Genomic DNA, 15257 nt, shown 5'->3' with positions numbered 1-15257 from the left:
GGTGGGTGGGTGGATGGATGGATGGATGGGTGAGTGGATGGGTAGACTGACAGACATTCAGATGGAAACATGCAGCAGCAGACAAACACAAGATCAGGGCAGTAGAGGCACATGGCTCTGCCTGAAAGGATTAGAGCCTAGGATATGGGCAAATTTCCCAGCCCCTTCCTGGGAGTCTCAGAACACTCAAGCCCCAGCCTCCTTCAGCACGCCTCTCCCACAGGTCCTGCCCCAGGCCTGGCTCCCTCAGGAAGTGATGCCGAGGAACGTGGCGGGTGGGGGACCAACCCCAGGCTTTATTGAGCAGATTCCAGGGAAGGGTGGACAGGTCGGCCCTCGCCCCAACCCTGGAGCCTCCTCTTCTTGCCCATGCAGCCCCCCAGGATGGGTCTGGGTCCTTGAAGTCTGGGTGCCTTTCAGCTGCTGGGGAAGCGGCCCCGCTTGTGCCACTTCTGGTCGCGGATGCGGCGCACAGACTGCAGCTGGGGCTGGCTGGCGTCCCACTCATTCCAGTGGCGGTACTCGCCCCGCTCAAACACGTACTGGCGCCCACGGTAGCCGGGGAACTCATAGCCAACCCACCTGCCGGGAGACCAAGGTTGAGATGTGGACGGTCTGCTTCAAGTCACCCTGCCTCCAGCCAGCATCTGACCATGCACTCTGCCTGCCTACATTCCTCTTTAGCTCCCCAGAGCCCTTGGGATGAATCCAAACTCTTTACCCTGCTCACAGGACACTTCACAAAGCATCTCTAGCCTTATCTCTCAACATCCCATTCACACTCAACACCGTGGCCTCTCTTATTCTACTTTCCCGGAACCTGCTGTGTTGGGGAGCCTTTGTATGCATGATTCCTTCTGCCTGGAACACTCTTGCTCACCTCATCCTTCTCCTTCCCCCTTTTTTCCACTTGCATCCATTATAGCTCAATTTAGATGTCTCCAGACTCCTGCAGGCTGAATCGAGTACCTCACTGGGACTCCCAGAGCCCCTTGTGCATCCCAGTCCCAATCCTGATCACAATACGTTCTGAATACCTGTTACTTTGTCTGTCTCTGCATCAAACTATGTAATTTTTCTTTTTTAAGATGGAGTTTCGCTCTTGTTGCCCAGGCTGGAGTGCAGTGGCTTGATCTCGGCTCACTACAACCTCCACCTCCCAGGTTCAAGCGATTCTCCTGCCTCAGCCTCTTGAGTAGCTGGGATTACAGGCATGAGCCACCATGCCCGGCTAATTTTGTATTTTTAGTAGAGACAGGGTTTCTCCGTGGTGGTCAGGCTGGTCATGAACTCCTGACCTCAGGTGATCCGCCCACTTCGGCCTCCCAAAGTGCTGGGATTACAGGCCAGACTACGCAATTTTTTTGAGGGCAGAGGATGTGCCATTCTTGTTGTTCTCTGTATCTGCACACCAGCATGTAGTAAATGTTCAGTAAAAAATTGTTGAATAAATTATTATCAGGGATAGGTGGCACCTCTCAAGGCCCAACCCCAGATTACAAGCCCACAAGTGAGATGTAACCGCCTACAAAAAGCAGGTGATCCTAAGACTGCATCAACGGTGATATCAAGCCTAGAAAGAGGGAGGTGATAAGCCTGCTCTCCTCTGTACAACTTGTGTCACATCTCAATAACTGCATACATCCTGGGCCCTTTGTTAAGAAGAACAAGAGTTGTGAGGGGGAAGAACATTTCAAGAATCAGTTCAAGGGTGTGGGGATGTTTAAAAAAGGAGGAAGGACTCAGATGGGAACAGGTGGAGAGAACAGATTTTACTTGTTTTAAGTCAAGGCTGCCTAGAAATCTCAACAGTACAGGAGTGCAGGGAACATGAATCATGCAAGAAACTATGGGCACCGATGGCCGGGCGCCGTGGCTCACACCTGTAATCCCAGCACTTTGGGAGGCCGAGTTGGGCAGATCATGAGGTCAGGAGATCGAGACCATCCTGGCTAACACGGTGAAAACCCCTCTATACTAAAAATACAAAAACTTAGCCGGGCGTGGTGGTGGGCGCCTGTATTCCCAGCTACTCGGGAGGCTGAGGCAGGAGAATGGCGTGAACCCGGGAGGCGGAGCTTGCAGTGAGCTGAGATCACGCCACTGCACTCCAGCCTGGGCGACAGAGCAAGACTCTGTCTCAAAAATAAATCAATAAATAAAATAAGAAGAAACTATGGGCACTGATTCTGTTTGGAGCCAGAAGCATGGCTGACCAGAAGATGGGGCAAGGGTGAGGGTTGGGTCCCTTACGTCCCGTTGATGGCACGGACACTCGCCACACGGTCCTGGAAGCCATGAGCCCACAGGCTGGGCACGTCATCATCCACTATCTCCATCTTGCGGCCACTGAAAGCTGGGTTCTCAAACAGATGCAGCTTGTGATCTGGACTATCCTGAGGGCAATATCGTGGGGTGAGCGGCTGCTCCCATATCCAGAACAGAGGTCAAGGAGGCTCCAGATGCCGGAAAGAATCAACAGGTCACCACAAAATAACACCCACCCCCAAACCCGCTGCAGGAGGGAAGGGCCTCAGGAGATGCCTCCACCCCCAAATTCACTGTAGGAGGGACGGGGAGATTCCTCCAAAGCTGGTTGATTTAGGAACCTAGAGCCATAGATTATAAAACTGAAAAGGAATTTCCAGATCTTGTTCAATCCCATCATTTAAATGATAGAGAAACTGAGGCCTGGAGAGGGTGGACGGAGATCAAAAGTATCATCATATGAGCTTTCCCTCTTTCCTAACCAGATGCCGGTTTAATCTTCCCAGTTTCCCCTCTTCCACTGCCCTCTAAGGAGGACTCAGTTATGTGACAAAGAGAAAGGGCTGGAGCAGCTGCTGGGTGTGAGTGAAGCAGGGGAGGGAGAAGGGTGGTGTTTAAAGTGTCACTGTGGGCCGGGCGTGGTGGCTCAGGCCTGTAATCCCAGTACTTTGGGAGGCCGAGGCAGGCAGATCACTTGAGGCCAGAAGTTCAAGACCAGCTTTGCCAACATGGCAAAACGCCACCTCTACTAAAAATACCAATATTAGCCCAGCGTGGTGGCATGTGCCTTCAGTCCCAGCTACTCAGGAGGCTGAGGCAGGAGAATCACTTGAACCCAGGAGGCAGAGGTTGCAGTGAGCAGAGATCATGCCACTGCACTCCAGCCTGGGTGACAGAGCGAGACTGCAACTGAAAATGAAATAAAAATACATAAATAAAAATGTTTAAAAAGAGAGAAAGACTGCACTCCAGCATGGGTGACAGAGCAGGAGTCTGTCTCAAAAAATAAATAAATAAACAAATAAATAAAAAGTGTCACTGTGGACTGTGTCCCTTTCAGGTGCTAGAAAAACACAAGTGGAGAGCTTAAAGTATTTTGGTTACTTTCTGAAGTTATTTCCTGGACTGCATTTCTTTGATAACAATACTGATTTGAGACTGGGCCATGTGGCTCATCGTTTTAGTACGGTTACAAAGAAAAGTCCCAGTGCTATGCTGGTTTAATTCAAGATGTGAGTCCTGGTGTCTCAACCCCCAACCGTATGTCCCTTCAATATCCCACTTCTTGTCCCACGCAATTGTTCAAATCAGAAATATGAGGGCCCTTCCCAGGCCAGGTCCATATGGGCCAAGCCCTCAGCCCAGCTTGTGCAATGAGCTGCCTGACCAGCTCTCGGTGCACCCTGCTTCCAGGAACACCCAGAAGTGAGCAGGAACCACACTCACAATATTCAGAGGCCGGAGGGACAGAAGGCTGTCACTATTACGGCTGTTGGACCAGGCATCCCAGCGAGGATAATCCCCCTTCTCCAGAACAAACTGCTCCCCGCGGAAGGCCCTGGACTCAAATGCCAGCCACCTGAGGGAGGAAGAGGCTTGGCTGGGTCACCTTTGCTGCAGCTGAGGAAGGATTCAAGTTTAGTGAGAGAAGTGTCCAAGAGCTGCTGACATTGAACCTTGTACCCTCCCTCCAACCCTACTGCTAATTCCTGGACCTGTAATTAACGGAGCTGCTAGGACATACCAGGAACTGTCTGAGACTCTGGGCCAGAAAACCATCCTAGGGAATGTTATTGAGAATCTAGCCTCTGTGCAAGGTACCCAGAAAAGTCTTTAGCACAAAGTCCGGTACACAATAAGTATTCCATAGGTGACAGTGACTTCTTCCTCTTCCTTTTCTTTGTATTGTATTGTTATTAATATGTATTTATTTGCATCATTCCATTCATTTTCATAAAAACTCTCTCTGAAGTACATACCATTGTTATCCCCATTCAACAGATGAGAAAACAGAGGCCTGGTGTGTGAAGCAACTTGCCGAAGATCACCCAGATGGTTAGTGCCAGAGCCTGGACTTGCAATCCAAAGGCGGGAATTCAGGGCCCAGCTGGGAGACCTGCCTGCCTTGTGGACATGGATGGGACACTTACCAACTTTGGCCTCAGTTTCCCCATCTATAAAGTGGGAATAAGAATGATACCTCTGTCACAGGGTCATGAGGATTCAATGACATAATGCATGTTAAATTTTAGGTGTTACAATTATTATTAAAATTATAAATATTAAATCCCATGTTCCAGTCACTGAGTTAGGTGCTAGGTTGACCTTGCTGTTCTTCCAACCTCAGGTATCCTGGGATTTTCTGCAGACATCTAGGATTCTAGAGAATTCTTCAACTCTCATTTTACAGATGCGGAAAACGAGGCCAGAGAAGGCAGGGGAGCTGTCAAAAGCCCCACAACAGATCTGGAGCTCAGACTGGGGCCTCCACACTCCCAGAAGGCTCAGGGCTGTGGCGAGGGACTGGGGGTCTAGGTACTCACGGCCCGGACTCTACTTGGATGGAGCCCACCTTCTCCAGCAGGCTGTCGGTCAGGCTGGGGCACTCGGCCGAGAGCTCGCAGCGTTTGCCTTGGAAGTTCTCTAGTTCGTACACGATCACCTAGAAGAGCAGAGTCCTAAACATCCCACCTCTGCTAGGCTCCCAGCTCCAGCCTCTGCCCCTCCTTCGGGCATTAGAGGGAGGTACCCTCTGCTTTCTGCATCTCTCCAGCCTGGAGCTGGCACCGAGGCGGGCCTGCACTGCCCTCTAATGGTCATGGAGGGAAACGCCTTCAGGAACTTCAATGAGACCAATTAAACTAGGGATTGCAACTCTGATGTCCAGCAGGAGCCAGGTGGGGAGTCCAGCGGACTGAAATAACCCGAGAGGTCGGTGGGGAAATGAAGCTGCTTCTGGCGATGAGGGAATGAGGTCCCAGTTCCAATTTTTTCAAGAGAGGTCAGAAATCTGTATTTTCCTTAATAGGAAATTTCCCCCTTAAAAAAATGAAAACACTTGTTTGCAGTCTCTGGGAAGACCTCTGCCTGCCCCAAGCCTAGGAAGAGAAGGGCTGCAAAGGCAGACCAAGGTTTTGCCTCTCTCACCCACCTGGAAACACAAACTGACTTTGTAGAAGATCCCCAGGGAACATCTGTTCATTTTACGGAAGGGATCAAAGAAGCTCAGAAAGGGTAAGATACTTGCCTCGGGCTGCACAGCAAGTTAAGAGGAGGCACTGGGATTCGACCCATCCTTAGACTCTGTCTGGAATAGTTTCCCAAAAAGACCCCGGAGATGGTTTGGAAAGGGCAGAGCCAACACATTCAAACCTTCTCTCAGAGTTCTAGTGTGCCTCCCTCTGCTAGCTGGCTTCACTCGTGTCTTTTACCCTTTACACCAACTCTGGGCACAATATCTGGGCACCATCCTCATTTCAAACATGGGGCTGTTGAGGCCCAGAGAGCTTCCAAACCCTGTGCCCTTTTCCCCAGAGTGGGCAAGACACCAGGCTGAGGTCAGACAGGAGAGTCAGAGCTCAGAGCCATGTTTCCAGAAACCCCCGGGCCTCTCTGATCCACTGGGGCAGGCAGGATGTGGGTGACCATTTCTGTTTTGCAGACGAGGGAAGATGCAGCAAAGTCATGAAGCAAGTTTCTAACGGGAGGGTGGCAGTGAGAGGACCCACCCGGAGCGTTTTGTCTTGGCCTGGGTGGTTGGAAGGATGGCTCTTCCTTCCTGCAGAGGTGCTGCTTGGCTGGGAAGATGACCCTGAGGCCCAGGAGCAGCCTGGGCCCTCTGACCCCCTCCCTGCCCAGTACCTTGTAGCTGCCCCCAAGGCCTCCATGGCTCTTGCCAGCTGCAGCCTGTTCGGGTGTTCCGTGCTGTTCCGCCATCTCCCCAGGAACACCTCTGGCTTCAAACCAAAGGAAAATGGTTCACTGGATCCACCCGGGAGAAGCCAGGTGTTGATGTGACTGGAGTCCAGGATGAGCTACAGAGCCTTGCTGCCCATGGGGCGTGGCCATAACTTATGATCGACATTCAGTCATTCAGTCATTCAGCAAACATCCATTGAGCACCTGCCATGGGCCACGTGGACTGAGACAGTGGGATCAGGAGCCCCATTGTACAGAGGGGAACTCTGAGGCTCAGCAAAATGAGGCCACTTCCTCAAGCACACAGTGAGGAAGTGGCCTGGGTCGGGCCTGGCTCCAAAGCCCGTGCCCTTTTCCCCTGATCCAGATGCTCCCCGAAACCCAGGTTTCTCAGAGCTCTCTGCAGATGTCCCACCCCCAGAACCTGGCTAAAGGGTGGGCTTCAGGGAGTTTCCTCTACAGGGGTCTCTCCCACCTCCGTACTCCAGGAACTCTTTTGTTCACTGGTTACTTTATTCAGCAAAGATTCCATGAGCACCTACACAGTGCCAGGCTCTGGGCTGGGTGACCAGGAGGGACAGGAGACCCCATATGTCGGGAGGTGGACAGACAGACCTCTAGAGAAAAGGCTTGTAAGACCAGGTCGTTGGACACCTGCTCCAGGTCAGTTTCCCTGCGTTCGGTTACTCATTCCTTAAGCATTTATTGAACACGACTGTGTACCAGCCACTTCAAGACCCAGACACCGACAGTTCTTCATTGCTACAGGGACAGTGACACGCAATACAGGCCCCTGCCGCAGTCACATGGAAGAATTCTCATCATTGTTGCACCCATGGACACACACAGGACTGTTCTGTTTGTCAGCACACACACATAGGTACACACACTCGCAAAAGTTTCTATGGTCACTATCAGTTATATTTCACCCATGGGCTCACAGGACAGCTTCTCTCTCTCTCTCTCTCTCTCCTCACACACACACATCCCTGCCCATTTCAGACATCCACAGTGGTACACAAGGCACCTACATCTACACCCCACATCCAACTGTTACCCACCCACGGCTCCCAGCACGGCCACCCCAGCATGCACAGCTGCACAGCCCACATACTCTGGACGTGGGCCTAACATGCACAGCCTGCGGGCTGTCGGTTCCGTCTGTCCTAGCCTCAGCAGGAAACAGGGCTTGGTCCAGCTCACAGGGGACTCTTCGGTGGACTTGGCAGGTACCATGTGTGCCCACTCCCCTCCCTCAGAGGGGCTGTTTTGGAAGGTCCCCTGCCCTAAGCACATGTCCAGGGGCTTGGACCCTGGCCACTGCAGACAAGGGTCCCTCGTTCCACCCCCAGCTGGGCTGTCAGGGTCCTCTCACTGGGACCTGACCCTTAAGGGAGGCCCTGTTTTTCTTTGCAGGCGGTCAGCCATGCACGTCCCACAGAGACCACAAAAGGTCCGGGCCTGCCAGGGTGGCTTTTGCCTCCCCATCCCCAACCCATCCCAGAATGAACCTGTTGCTGTAGCCTCGGGAAGAACAGAGGAGCCACGGCCGTCTGCAGACTCGCCTGTCTTCGCAAGGGGCATGCTATTTATGAGCACTTTCTGACAGCCCAGCGCATCCCAGCCTGCTGAGGCAGCACCCTGTCCACCCAATTCCATCCAGGCCACTTCACTCCAATAGCGGGTCCACGGAGGCCCCCAGTGCCTGTCTCCTCAGCCACCGTCTCTGATGACTTCCTGGGGGCAGATGAACCTCACTGGCTTTGTGGGAAGCCCAGCAGCGCCGGGCAAGGGGCACGGTGTGCAGCTCTCCCGTGTCTCCCCACAACCACCAACTCCCTTTCTTTGGTTTCTTGGGGGTCACCATTTCCTATTGAGTCACATGCAACCTTTGGAAAAATTCTAGTTCTTAAAGTGAGGGACCCCAGACACTCTCCAGTTTCCACGTGCCATGTGGCCTAAGTTTTAAGTCAGATCACGCTAACCATACTCTCCAACTTGGGCACAAATCCACCCAACCGTTTCCATAGGATGCCGTCACAGAACTCACAGACTGACTTTCTTCATGTAGAAGACATGCACGAATAACAGCTACCATTTCTTGAACACCTACTACACGCAAGGCATTGTGCCAGCTTCACAAGCATTGTATGGAATTCTCATCCAGCCATCCTTAGGGGAGGAATTCTGATTCCACTTTATACATGGAGAAACTGAATTCAGAGAGGTGAACTCATTTACTTAGAATCACACAGCAGAGAGAAGGGGCTGGCCTGCTCCAGGACCTGGGATCTTAGCCTCAATAGAAAGAAAAGTGACCATCACAGTCAACTTATTTATGACCAAAGAAAAAAGGTAGATCCAGGTATTTTATTTTATTTTATTTTTTAGAGATAGGTTGTTGCTACATTGCCCAGGCTGGACTCGAACTCCTGGGCTCAAGCAATCCTTTCTCCTCAGTGTCCTGAGTAACCGGAACTACAGGCACGTGCCACTGCACCCAGCTTCCAGGAATTTTTTAAGTGTCTAACAAAGTATAATTCTGCCTGTAATCAATATCTAATAAGTGATTATTTTATGAATAAAATTATACTGGAGCAAAGGAGTGAGTTAACAAGGTTTTCTTTTGTTGTTGTTGTTATTTGTTTTTGGCTAAAATCCTCAAGTCAGCATAAAACCCAGTTACAGGCCGGGCGCGGTGGCTCACGCCTGTAATCCCAACACTCTGGGAGGCTGAGGCAGGCGGATCACGAAGTCAGGAGCTCGAGACCATCCTGGCTAACGCGGTGAAACCCTGTCTCTACTAAAAACACAAAAAATTAGCCAGGTGTGGTGGCGGGTGCCTGTAGTCCCAGCTACATGGGAGGCTGAGGCAGGAGAATGGTGTGAACCCAGGAGGCAGAGCTTGCAGTGAGCTGAGATCGCACCACTGCACTCCAGCCTGGGCAACAGAGCAAGACTCCGTCTCAAAAAACAAACAAACAAAAACACAGTTACCCTGTACCCCCTAGAGGGAGATGGTGGTGAGATGCTGTGGATGACAGCTGGACTGAGTCAGGCAGATGTGTGTGACCTTGGACGAGTTCCTGAAGGTCTCAGAGCTACTGTCTCCTCACCATAAATGGAGAACCTTCTCTCTACTTGGGCCATTTTGGGAGGTCATGCAAGCAAAGCACTGCGCACAGTATCTGTTATTTTTGACTTTTATTCCCAGGATCCTGCCTACTCTGGACAGTTCAAGCCAAGGGGCTACTTCCTGCTGAAGGTCACAGAAAGCAGTCGGTTTGGACCCCCTGAGTTGGGATGTAGTTGCCACCAGCTGGGACAGAAGGAGGAAGGCAGAGGTGGGGATGGTGTGGCTCCCCCTCCCATCACATCTTTGAGGATCTTGCAGACCTACTGCGCGCTCAGCACTTTGATGTACCACATCTCCCCAATCTAGACTTTTCAACCTTGACACTATTGCCTTTTGGGGTCGGGTCACTCTTTGTGGTGGGGTCGGGGTGGGAGCTGTCCTGTGCACTGCAGGATGCTGAGCAGCATCCCTGGCCTCTACTCACTTCCTGGAGCATCTTCTCTCCTCCTTGTGATAACCAGTAATGCCTCCTTTCATTACCAGACATGCTCTGGAGGGCACAATCCACCCAGCTGAGAACCACCACCTTAAACTCTTACCTGCGAGAATGTCCTGATCACCACTCCCATTGTATAGCTAAGGAGAACCAATGCTTAAAAGAAATCCCACAGCCAGAGGGTGGCAGGAGGAGGACTCAACCCCTTGTCAGTCTGAATGGAAATCCTGCCTTGTTTCCATGGCCTCCCATTCTGCATGGACACCCTCTCCCAGGACCCCAGCTCTGCCCTCTCGCTGGCTGGCCCACAGCTCAGCACAGGACAGACTGACTCAGCCAGCCCCAGTCAGGGCCTGCATGCATGGGAGACTCTATTCATTCACACATGGACGCACCGACTTCTCCAATGCAACTTGCACCAAAGCTTTATTTGCTATTTTCATAGTCTGAATGCAACATCTTTGTACATGCAAAGGTCATCTTGTTTTATTGCAGTCGACCAGATTTCCAACTGCTCTTCTGTGCATATGAAACTTCTTTACAGTTACAAAATATAAAAGCACTTGTAGACGTCCAATACTCTGTGAGGTCTGGTAAGCCCCATTTGTTTTTACATTAAAAATATAAGTTTTTCTAGATGACTTCTCAGTCACACGGTTAGAGATTCTTTCTGGGACTGGATAAAGTGCCTCTCGTCTGCCTTCCGTTCAGAACTCCTAGAGCTTGTGAATTCCTAAGGCAATTGCAAGAACACCGCAGGCAGGAAGCTTAACTTTCCTACACAAAGAACTCAAGCTCCTTTTCTATCGTGACTCAAAGATCTGAGGAAGGACCCAGAAGAAAGGTTAGGAAAATATATACTATACTTGTGTGTGTGTGTCTCTGTGTGTGTGTGTGTATATATATATTTCCACGCCCTGCCCCATCTTACAAAGCATTTGGAGGATCACGATCATCTGGGAAGTGCATGACTTTAGGATATTGGTATGATTTAGGAAACAGCACAGTACAAAATTATCTTCCATAACACAATATATTACTTTTGTGACCCCCCCCTATTTACAGGATCTATAAGGCTATGTGGAATGAGATTATTAAAAAGCTCAAATTCAGCTGGGCATGGTGGCTCAGGCCTGTAATCCCAGCACTTTGGGAGGCTGAGGCAGTAGGATCACTTGAGACCAAGTTTAAGACCAGCTTGGGCAATATAGTGAGATCCTGTTTCTACAAAACAGATTTAAAAAATCAGCTGGGCGTGGTGATGTGCGCCTGTCGTCTAGGCTACTCTGGAGGTGGAGATGAGAGGATTGCTTGAGCCCAGGAGTTGGAGGCTGGAGTGAGCTATGATTGTGCCACTGCATTCCAGCCTGGCCAACAGAGCAAGACCGTGTCTCAAGAAAAGAAAAAAAAAAAGTTCAAATTCTTTAGAAAACAGCATAATTTGTAGCCCGTGTGATGCCAACAGGAATTGTCAAGGAAGTGCCCGTCCAAGTCACGGAAGATGATGTTACGGCACAGGTGTGAGAGCAACCACTGAAGGAGATTCTGGGAGGGCCAAAGGGGAGGGCGGGCTGAGGGGTGTCCATTTTAAGGGTTAACTTGCCGGAAACCTCAGGCCGACTTTCCAGAGCAGAGGGCCTAGCTTTCTGCCCTTCCCCCTGCAGGAGCCAATTTAGTCAAAAGAAAGCAAACTCTGGATTGGGGGGTGCAAAAGGAGACGCAGGCTGGCAAAGACCTGGCACACTCATGCCTACCAGCTTTTTACGTGGCTCTAAACTTCCCGAGCCCACCCAGAATTCCAACTGGGTGAGTCCTAGCAGCCTCTTAGCACACAGCAAGAGTCCCCCACTCGCTAATCGGACCGAGCCCAAAGCAGATCCCCTTTAGATGTGGAGTGGGTCCCATCCCTCCAGCCCCTCGGAATCATGACGCCATGGAACTTCGGCTTTTGTGTTTTAACACACGGTGAGGGGGAAGGCACATTCAGAGACCACAGAATGTCTCCCCATCACTTACTCTGGTTTAAATATCTACACTGGGGAGGAGGGATTTTTACAGTTTGCAATTATGACTAGTTCCAGGAGCCATCTGGGGGCATTATAAAGAAAAATTTTAAAGCATAGATCAACAAAGCAGCTATCAGCACCAGGTTGGAGCAGCTAAGGTCTCTTTTAGGAAAATCATGCTAAGGGTCTTTCTAAATCCCTTGCCCAGCCTGTAAAGTTTAAAACCACAGGCTCATGCCTATTTCTTTTCTGGCTTCTTGGTGATACCCTTAAGTTGGCCTCCCTTCCAGGGAGGCACAAAGGCAAACACAATTGTCTGAAACCACATGATTTGGCGCGTCCCCCTGGAAAACACCGCCATCTGACTGTCCTTTCCCTGAATCCTGAGGCTATCAGGTCAGGTTCACTCAAAATCCCAACATCCTAAAGACCACGAGGTTTCTCTTTCACCAGAGTTTCTCCGGTGGCATGGAGTAATCCTCCACAATACTGATTTCTGAGGCCTTGTCATGGATTTTCAAAGGCCAAAGGCCTCTGTTTGATTAGGCAAAGGACCACGAAGAAGGGTATCTACTGAAGAGGAAAAAGATACAGGCTTCTCAAAAGACCAGCTGTCAAAATGCTGATGTGCAAAGGGGTGGTGGAGGTGAGGAGGAAGAGAAATGAGAGGGAGAGAGATTGTACATATAGAGGATTTTCCATTCTGCATGAAACTCTCATTGAGGACAGCCAAAGCCCCAGGGGAGGAGGGTTAGATGAGGAGCGGATGACTCCATTACACACAGATGATTAAGGCATATTAAGTGAGTTTAAAAAGAAGACAGATTTCCAAAGGGGTCTCCAGGCAAAGTCTAGAAACTAGCATACAACGCCTCCTTGCTTAGCCTCAAAGAGAGCTCACTCCATTTAGAATGGGGATAAGTAAATCACCCATTTGCCCAGCTATCTGCAAAGGCTCCCAATCATCAGTTACTTCTAACTTCATTGCACTGATCATAAGCAGGTCTCAGAGGTCATGGCGGAGCCCGCATGAAAGAGGGTCGCTCTTGACCCACTGTGATTGTCTTCCCTGTGGTGCTGGAGGAGACAAGGTTATAGAAAAATAAAAGGTGAGGAAGATCTTCAGGGCTTGCCCTAGTCACTTTCAAGGAGGGTGAACTTTGTATATCCTAATTAACATAGAATTAATTGATTATTTTTCCAATTAAGGTATGAGAGATTAGGGAAAAAAAATCTCCAGGTCAATCTCATTTTCAAGTGTGTTTCATTCCTGTCTGATATCCTTGAGCTGAGACATGACTAATTAAGAATTGAGAGTTTTGCATGAGGACCATCAATATATGTAAGAGCAGGTCCTTTCCTACTGCTTGAGATGGTACCAAGGGGTCCTTTCCACCTGAAGGAAAGAGAGACAGCAGCCAAGATAAGAAGTCAGGATCAAAAGACTAGGAATGTGTTTCAGGCCAGGTGCAGTGGCTCATGTCTGTAATCCGAGCACTTTGGGAGGCTGAGGAGGGACAATTGCTTGAGCCCAGAAGTTCGAGACCAGCCTGGGCAACATGGTAAGACCCTTGTCTCTACAAAAATATTTAAAAATTAGCTGGTCATGGTAGCATACACCTGTAGTCCCAGCTACTTGGGAGGCTGAGGTGGGAGAATCACTTGAGCCCAGGTGTTAGAGGCTGCAGTGAGCTATGATCGTGCCACTCCACTCCAGCTTGAGCAACAGAGTAAGACCTTGTCTCAGAAAAACAAAACAAAACAAAACACTAGCAGGGTATTTTTAAAAGGGATCCTATTGACGTTGAAAGCCATAAGATCAAAATTATTATAAAACATAAACTGGATCTTTAAAAAAGAATTCGACTGAAGCAGTTGCAGGCATGAATCCCCAAATGGCCACGGAGAACTGATGACTAATTCAGGGAATGAAGAGAAAACAAACTATCATCAGCAGGGCCAAACTCCCAAACCCAGATGCATGAGGCTCCCAGGTGTAAAAGGCTGGGTGGGTGACATGGTCTGGCAATTGCTCATCAGTAACCAAAGCTCATCGAACAGGACACAAGGTGGGCTCCGGCCTCACAGCCCTGCAGTTGCTGTCCCTGGTGCTGAACAGCAACTGCCTCACCAGGGCCCAGGTGTTTATCCTAACCTAAAGAAACAGAGGATTTCTATCCATGCCCATCCACCCACTAAGACAGAGAAGAGGGGTAAAGGAAGATGAGGGAGGAAGCTGAGATAGAGAGACAAATGAACTCCTGAGAGGTAGCCAGGGAGAAGGAAAGCATGTTTTGACAGCATTTGCAAATAATGGATTCATCAAGAAAGATGGAGGAAAATGAGGTGAGCAAAAGCAAAAAGTACCCTTCATTCATGCATCTGTTCTGAAGCCAGTTTGGAACAACTCCTCCATGCCAGCAGCCCATGTCATGTTCAAAGAAGACTCTGGAGAAAAAGATTACTAGGGCAGGTCTGATGATTCATAAGCAAAGGCACCACCACTTGGGCTGCAGTTTATGAACCCTTAAGGCCAAGGGGCAAAGGTCACCCTACGGAAACCAGAGCTCAAATGAAAAGAAGCCATGGAAATAAATACAAGAGTGACAATTATAACTTCTAAACAGCTTGGATAGAGATAAGATAACCTGAGGTGACTGGATACTTCAGAACAAATTATTCGCACATCTTTCCTCCTGTCCTTTAACGTAAACACATATACACCTATCAAGTTTCAAAGAAAATTAGCTGAATTATTGCTTTATCGCCTTCTAAAGCAAACAAAAATGACATACAATAACATAGGCCAACGATGCACACAGCCCCACTAGAAAGAGAAATACACATAATCAGGGAGGGTATGTTTAAAAATTGGAACTGCTGATTCCTCAAGGGGAAGAAGGAACTCACCAAAAAAAAAAGAATAGAAAACCTCAACCCAGCGGTAATACCCTGCACCGAGACTACAGCAGAAAATGAACAGTTTGATCTTCCTTGGAAATGTCCTTCCAAAAAAAGACCTGCCCTGGGGTCGGGTGAGGAGGTGCTTTCACAAATGCAGGTGTTTTTCAGAACCTGGGGAGACAATTCCAGCCTCACACTGATGTTCTTGGAGCTGATGAAGGTGTCTAAAATAGGTAGAAATGCAAATTTTTACATAAAAAGCAAAACCACCCACATGGATGTTTCTGGGCAGCCTGGCTCCTTTCCCAGCCTGAAGTGCTGTCTGGGGAGATGAGTGAGTGCTCCTGGAGGTTGGGTCTTCCCGTCTGGATCCAGGGAGAGCCTGGCGAGGACAGGGGCACTGGATAGCGTTCTCAATCCAATGGGAAGGGCCCAGGCACGTAAGCGTTGTGCAGGAAGAAATGGCAGCAGCTCGGCCTCGTCTGCGGGTTCTGATGGTTAAGGCTTCTGTTATGTAGATGTGGCAGTGTTCCCTGCCTGGAGAGGAAGGGACAGTACTGGTGTCAGCAGTGGGAACATTTGGCTCCAT

General features: G+C 49.7%; 2 protein-coding genes across 8 annotated transcripts in view; both read right to left on the bottom strand.

Moving 5' to 3' along the window:
* Window positions 1-25: 25 nt before the first annotated feature.
* On the bottom strand, window positions 26-10075 carry CRYBB3 (crystallin beta B3). The gene is made up of 5 exons (XM_009438010.5): window positions 6130-10075; window positions 4812-4930; window positions 3715-3847; window positions 2254-2396; window positions 26-582 (listed from the first exon to the last, which is right to left on the bottom strand). Exons 1-5 carry the CDS (start codon window positions 6202-6204, stop codon window positions 417-419), a joined length of 636 nt encoding a protein of 211 aa, XP_009436285.1. The 5' UTR covers window positions 6205-10075; the 3' UTR covers window positions 26-416.
* Window positions 10076-10165: 90 nt separating this feature from the next.
* KIAA1671 overlaps window positions 10166-15257 on the bottom strand; it is a 245237-nt gene continuing 240145 nt past the window's right edge. For all 7 annotated transcript variants that reach the window (XM_054675950.2, XM_009438006.4, XM_054675952.1 and 4 more), the window contains one exon: window positions 10166-15205. The gene's annotated coding sequence lies outside the window, so the exon portion shown is untranslated. The remainder of the gene's footprint in view (window positions 15206-15257) is intronic.

The sequence above is a fragment of the Pan troglodytes genome, chromosome 23 (assembly GCF_028858775.2).
Source record: "Pan troglodytes isolate AG18354 chromosome 23, NHGRI_mPanTro3-v2.0_pri, whole genome shotgun sequence".
Classification (NCBI taxonomy): domain Eukaryota; kingdom Metazoa; phylum Chordata; class Mammalia; order Primates; family Hominidae; genus Pan; species Pan troglodytes.
Note: the sequence above shows the minus strand (reverse complement) of the source record. Positions and strands in the feature narration are given on the sequence as shown.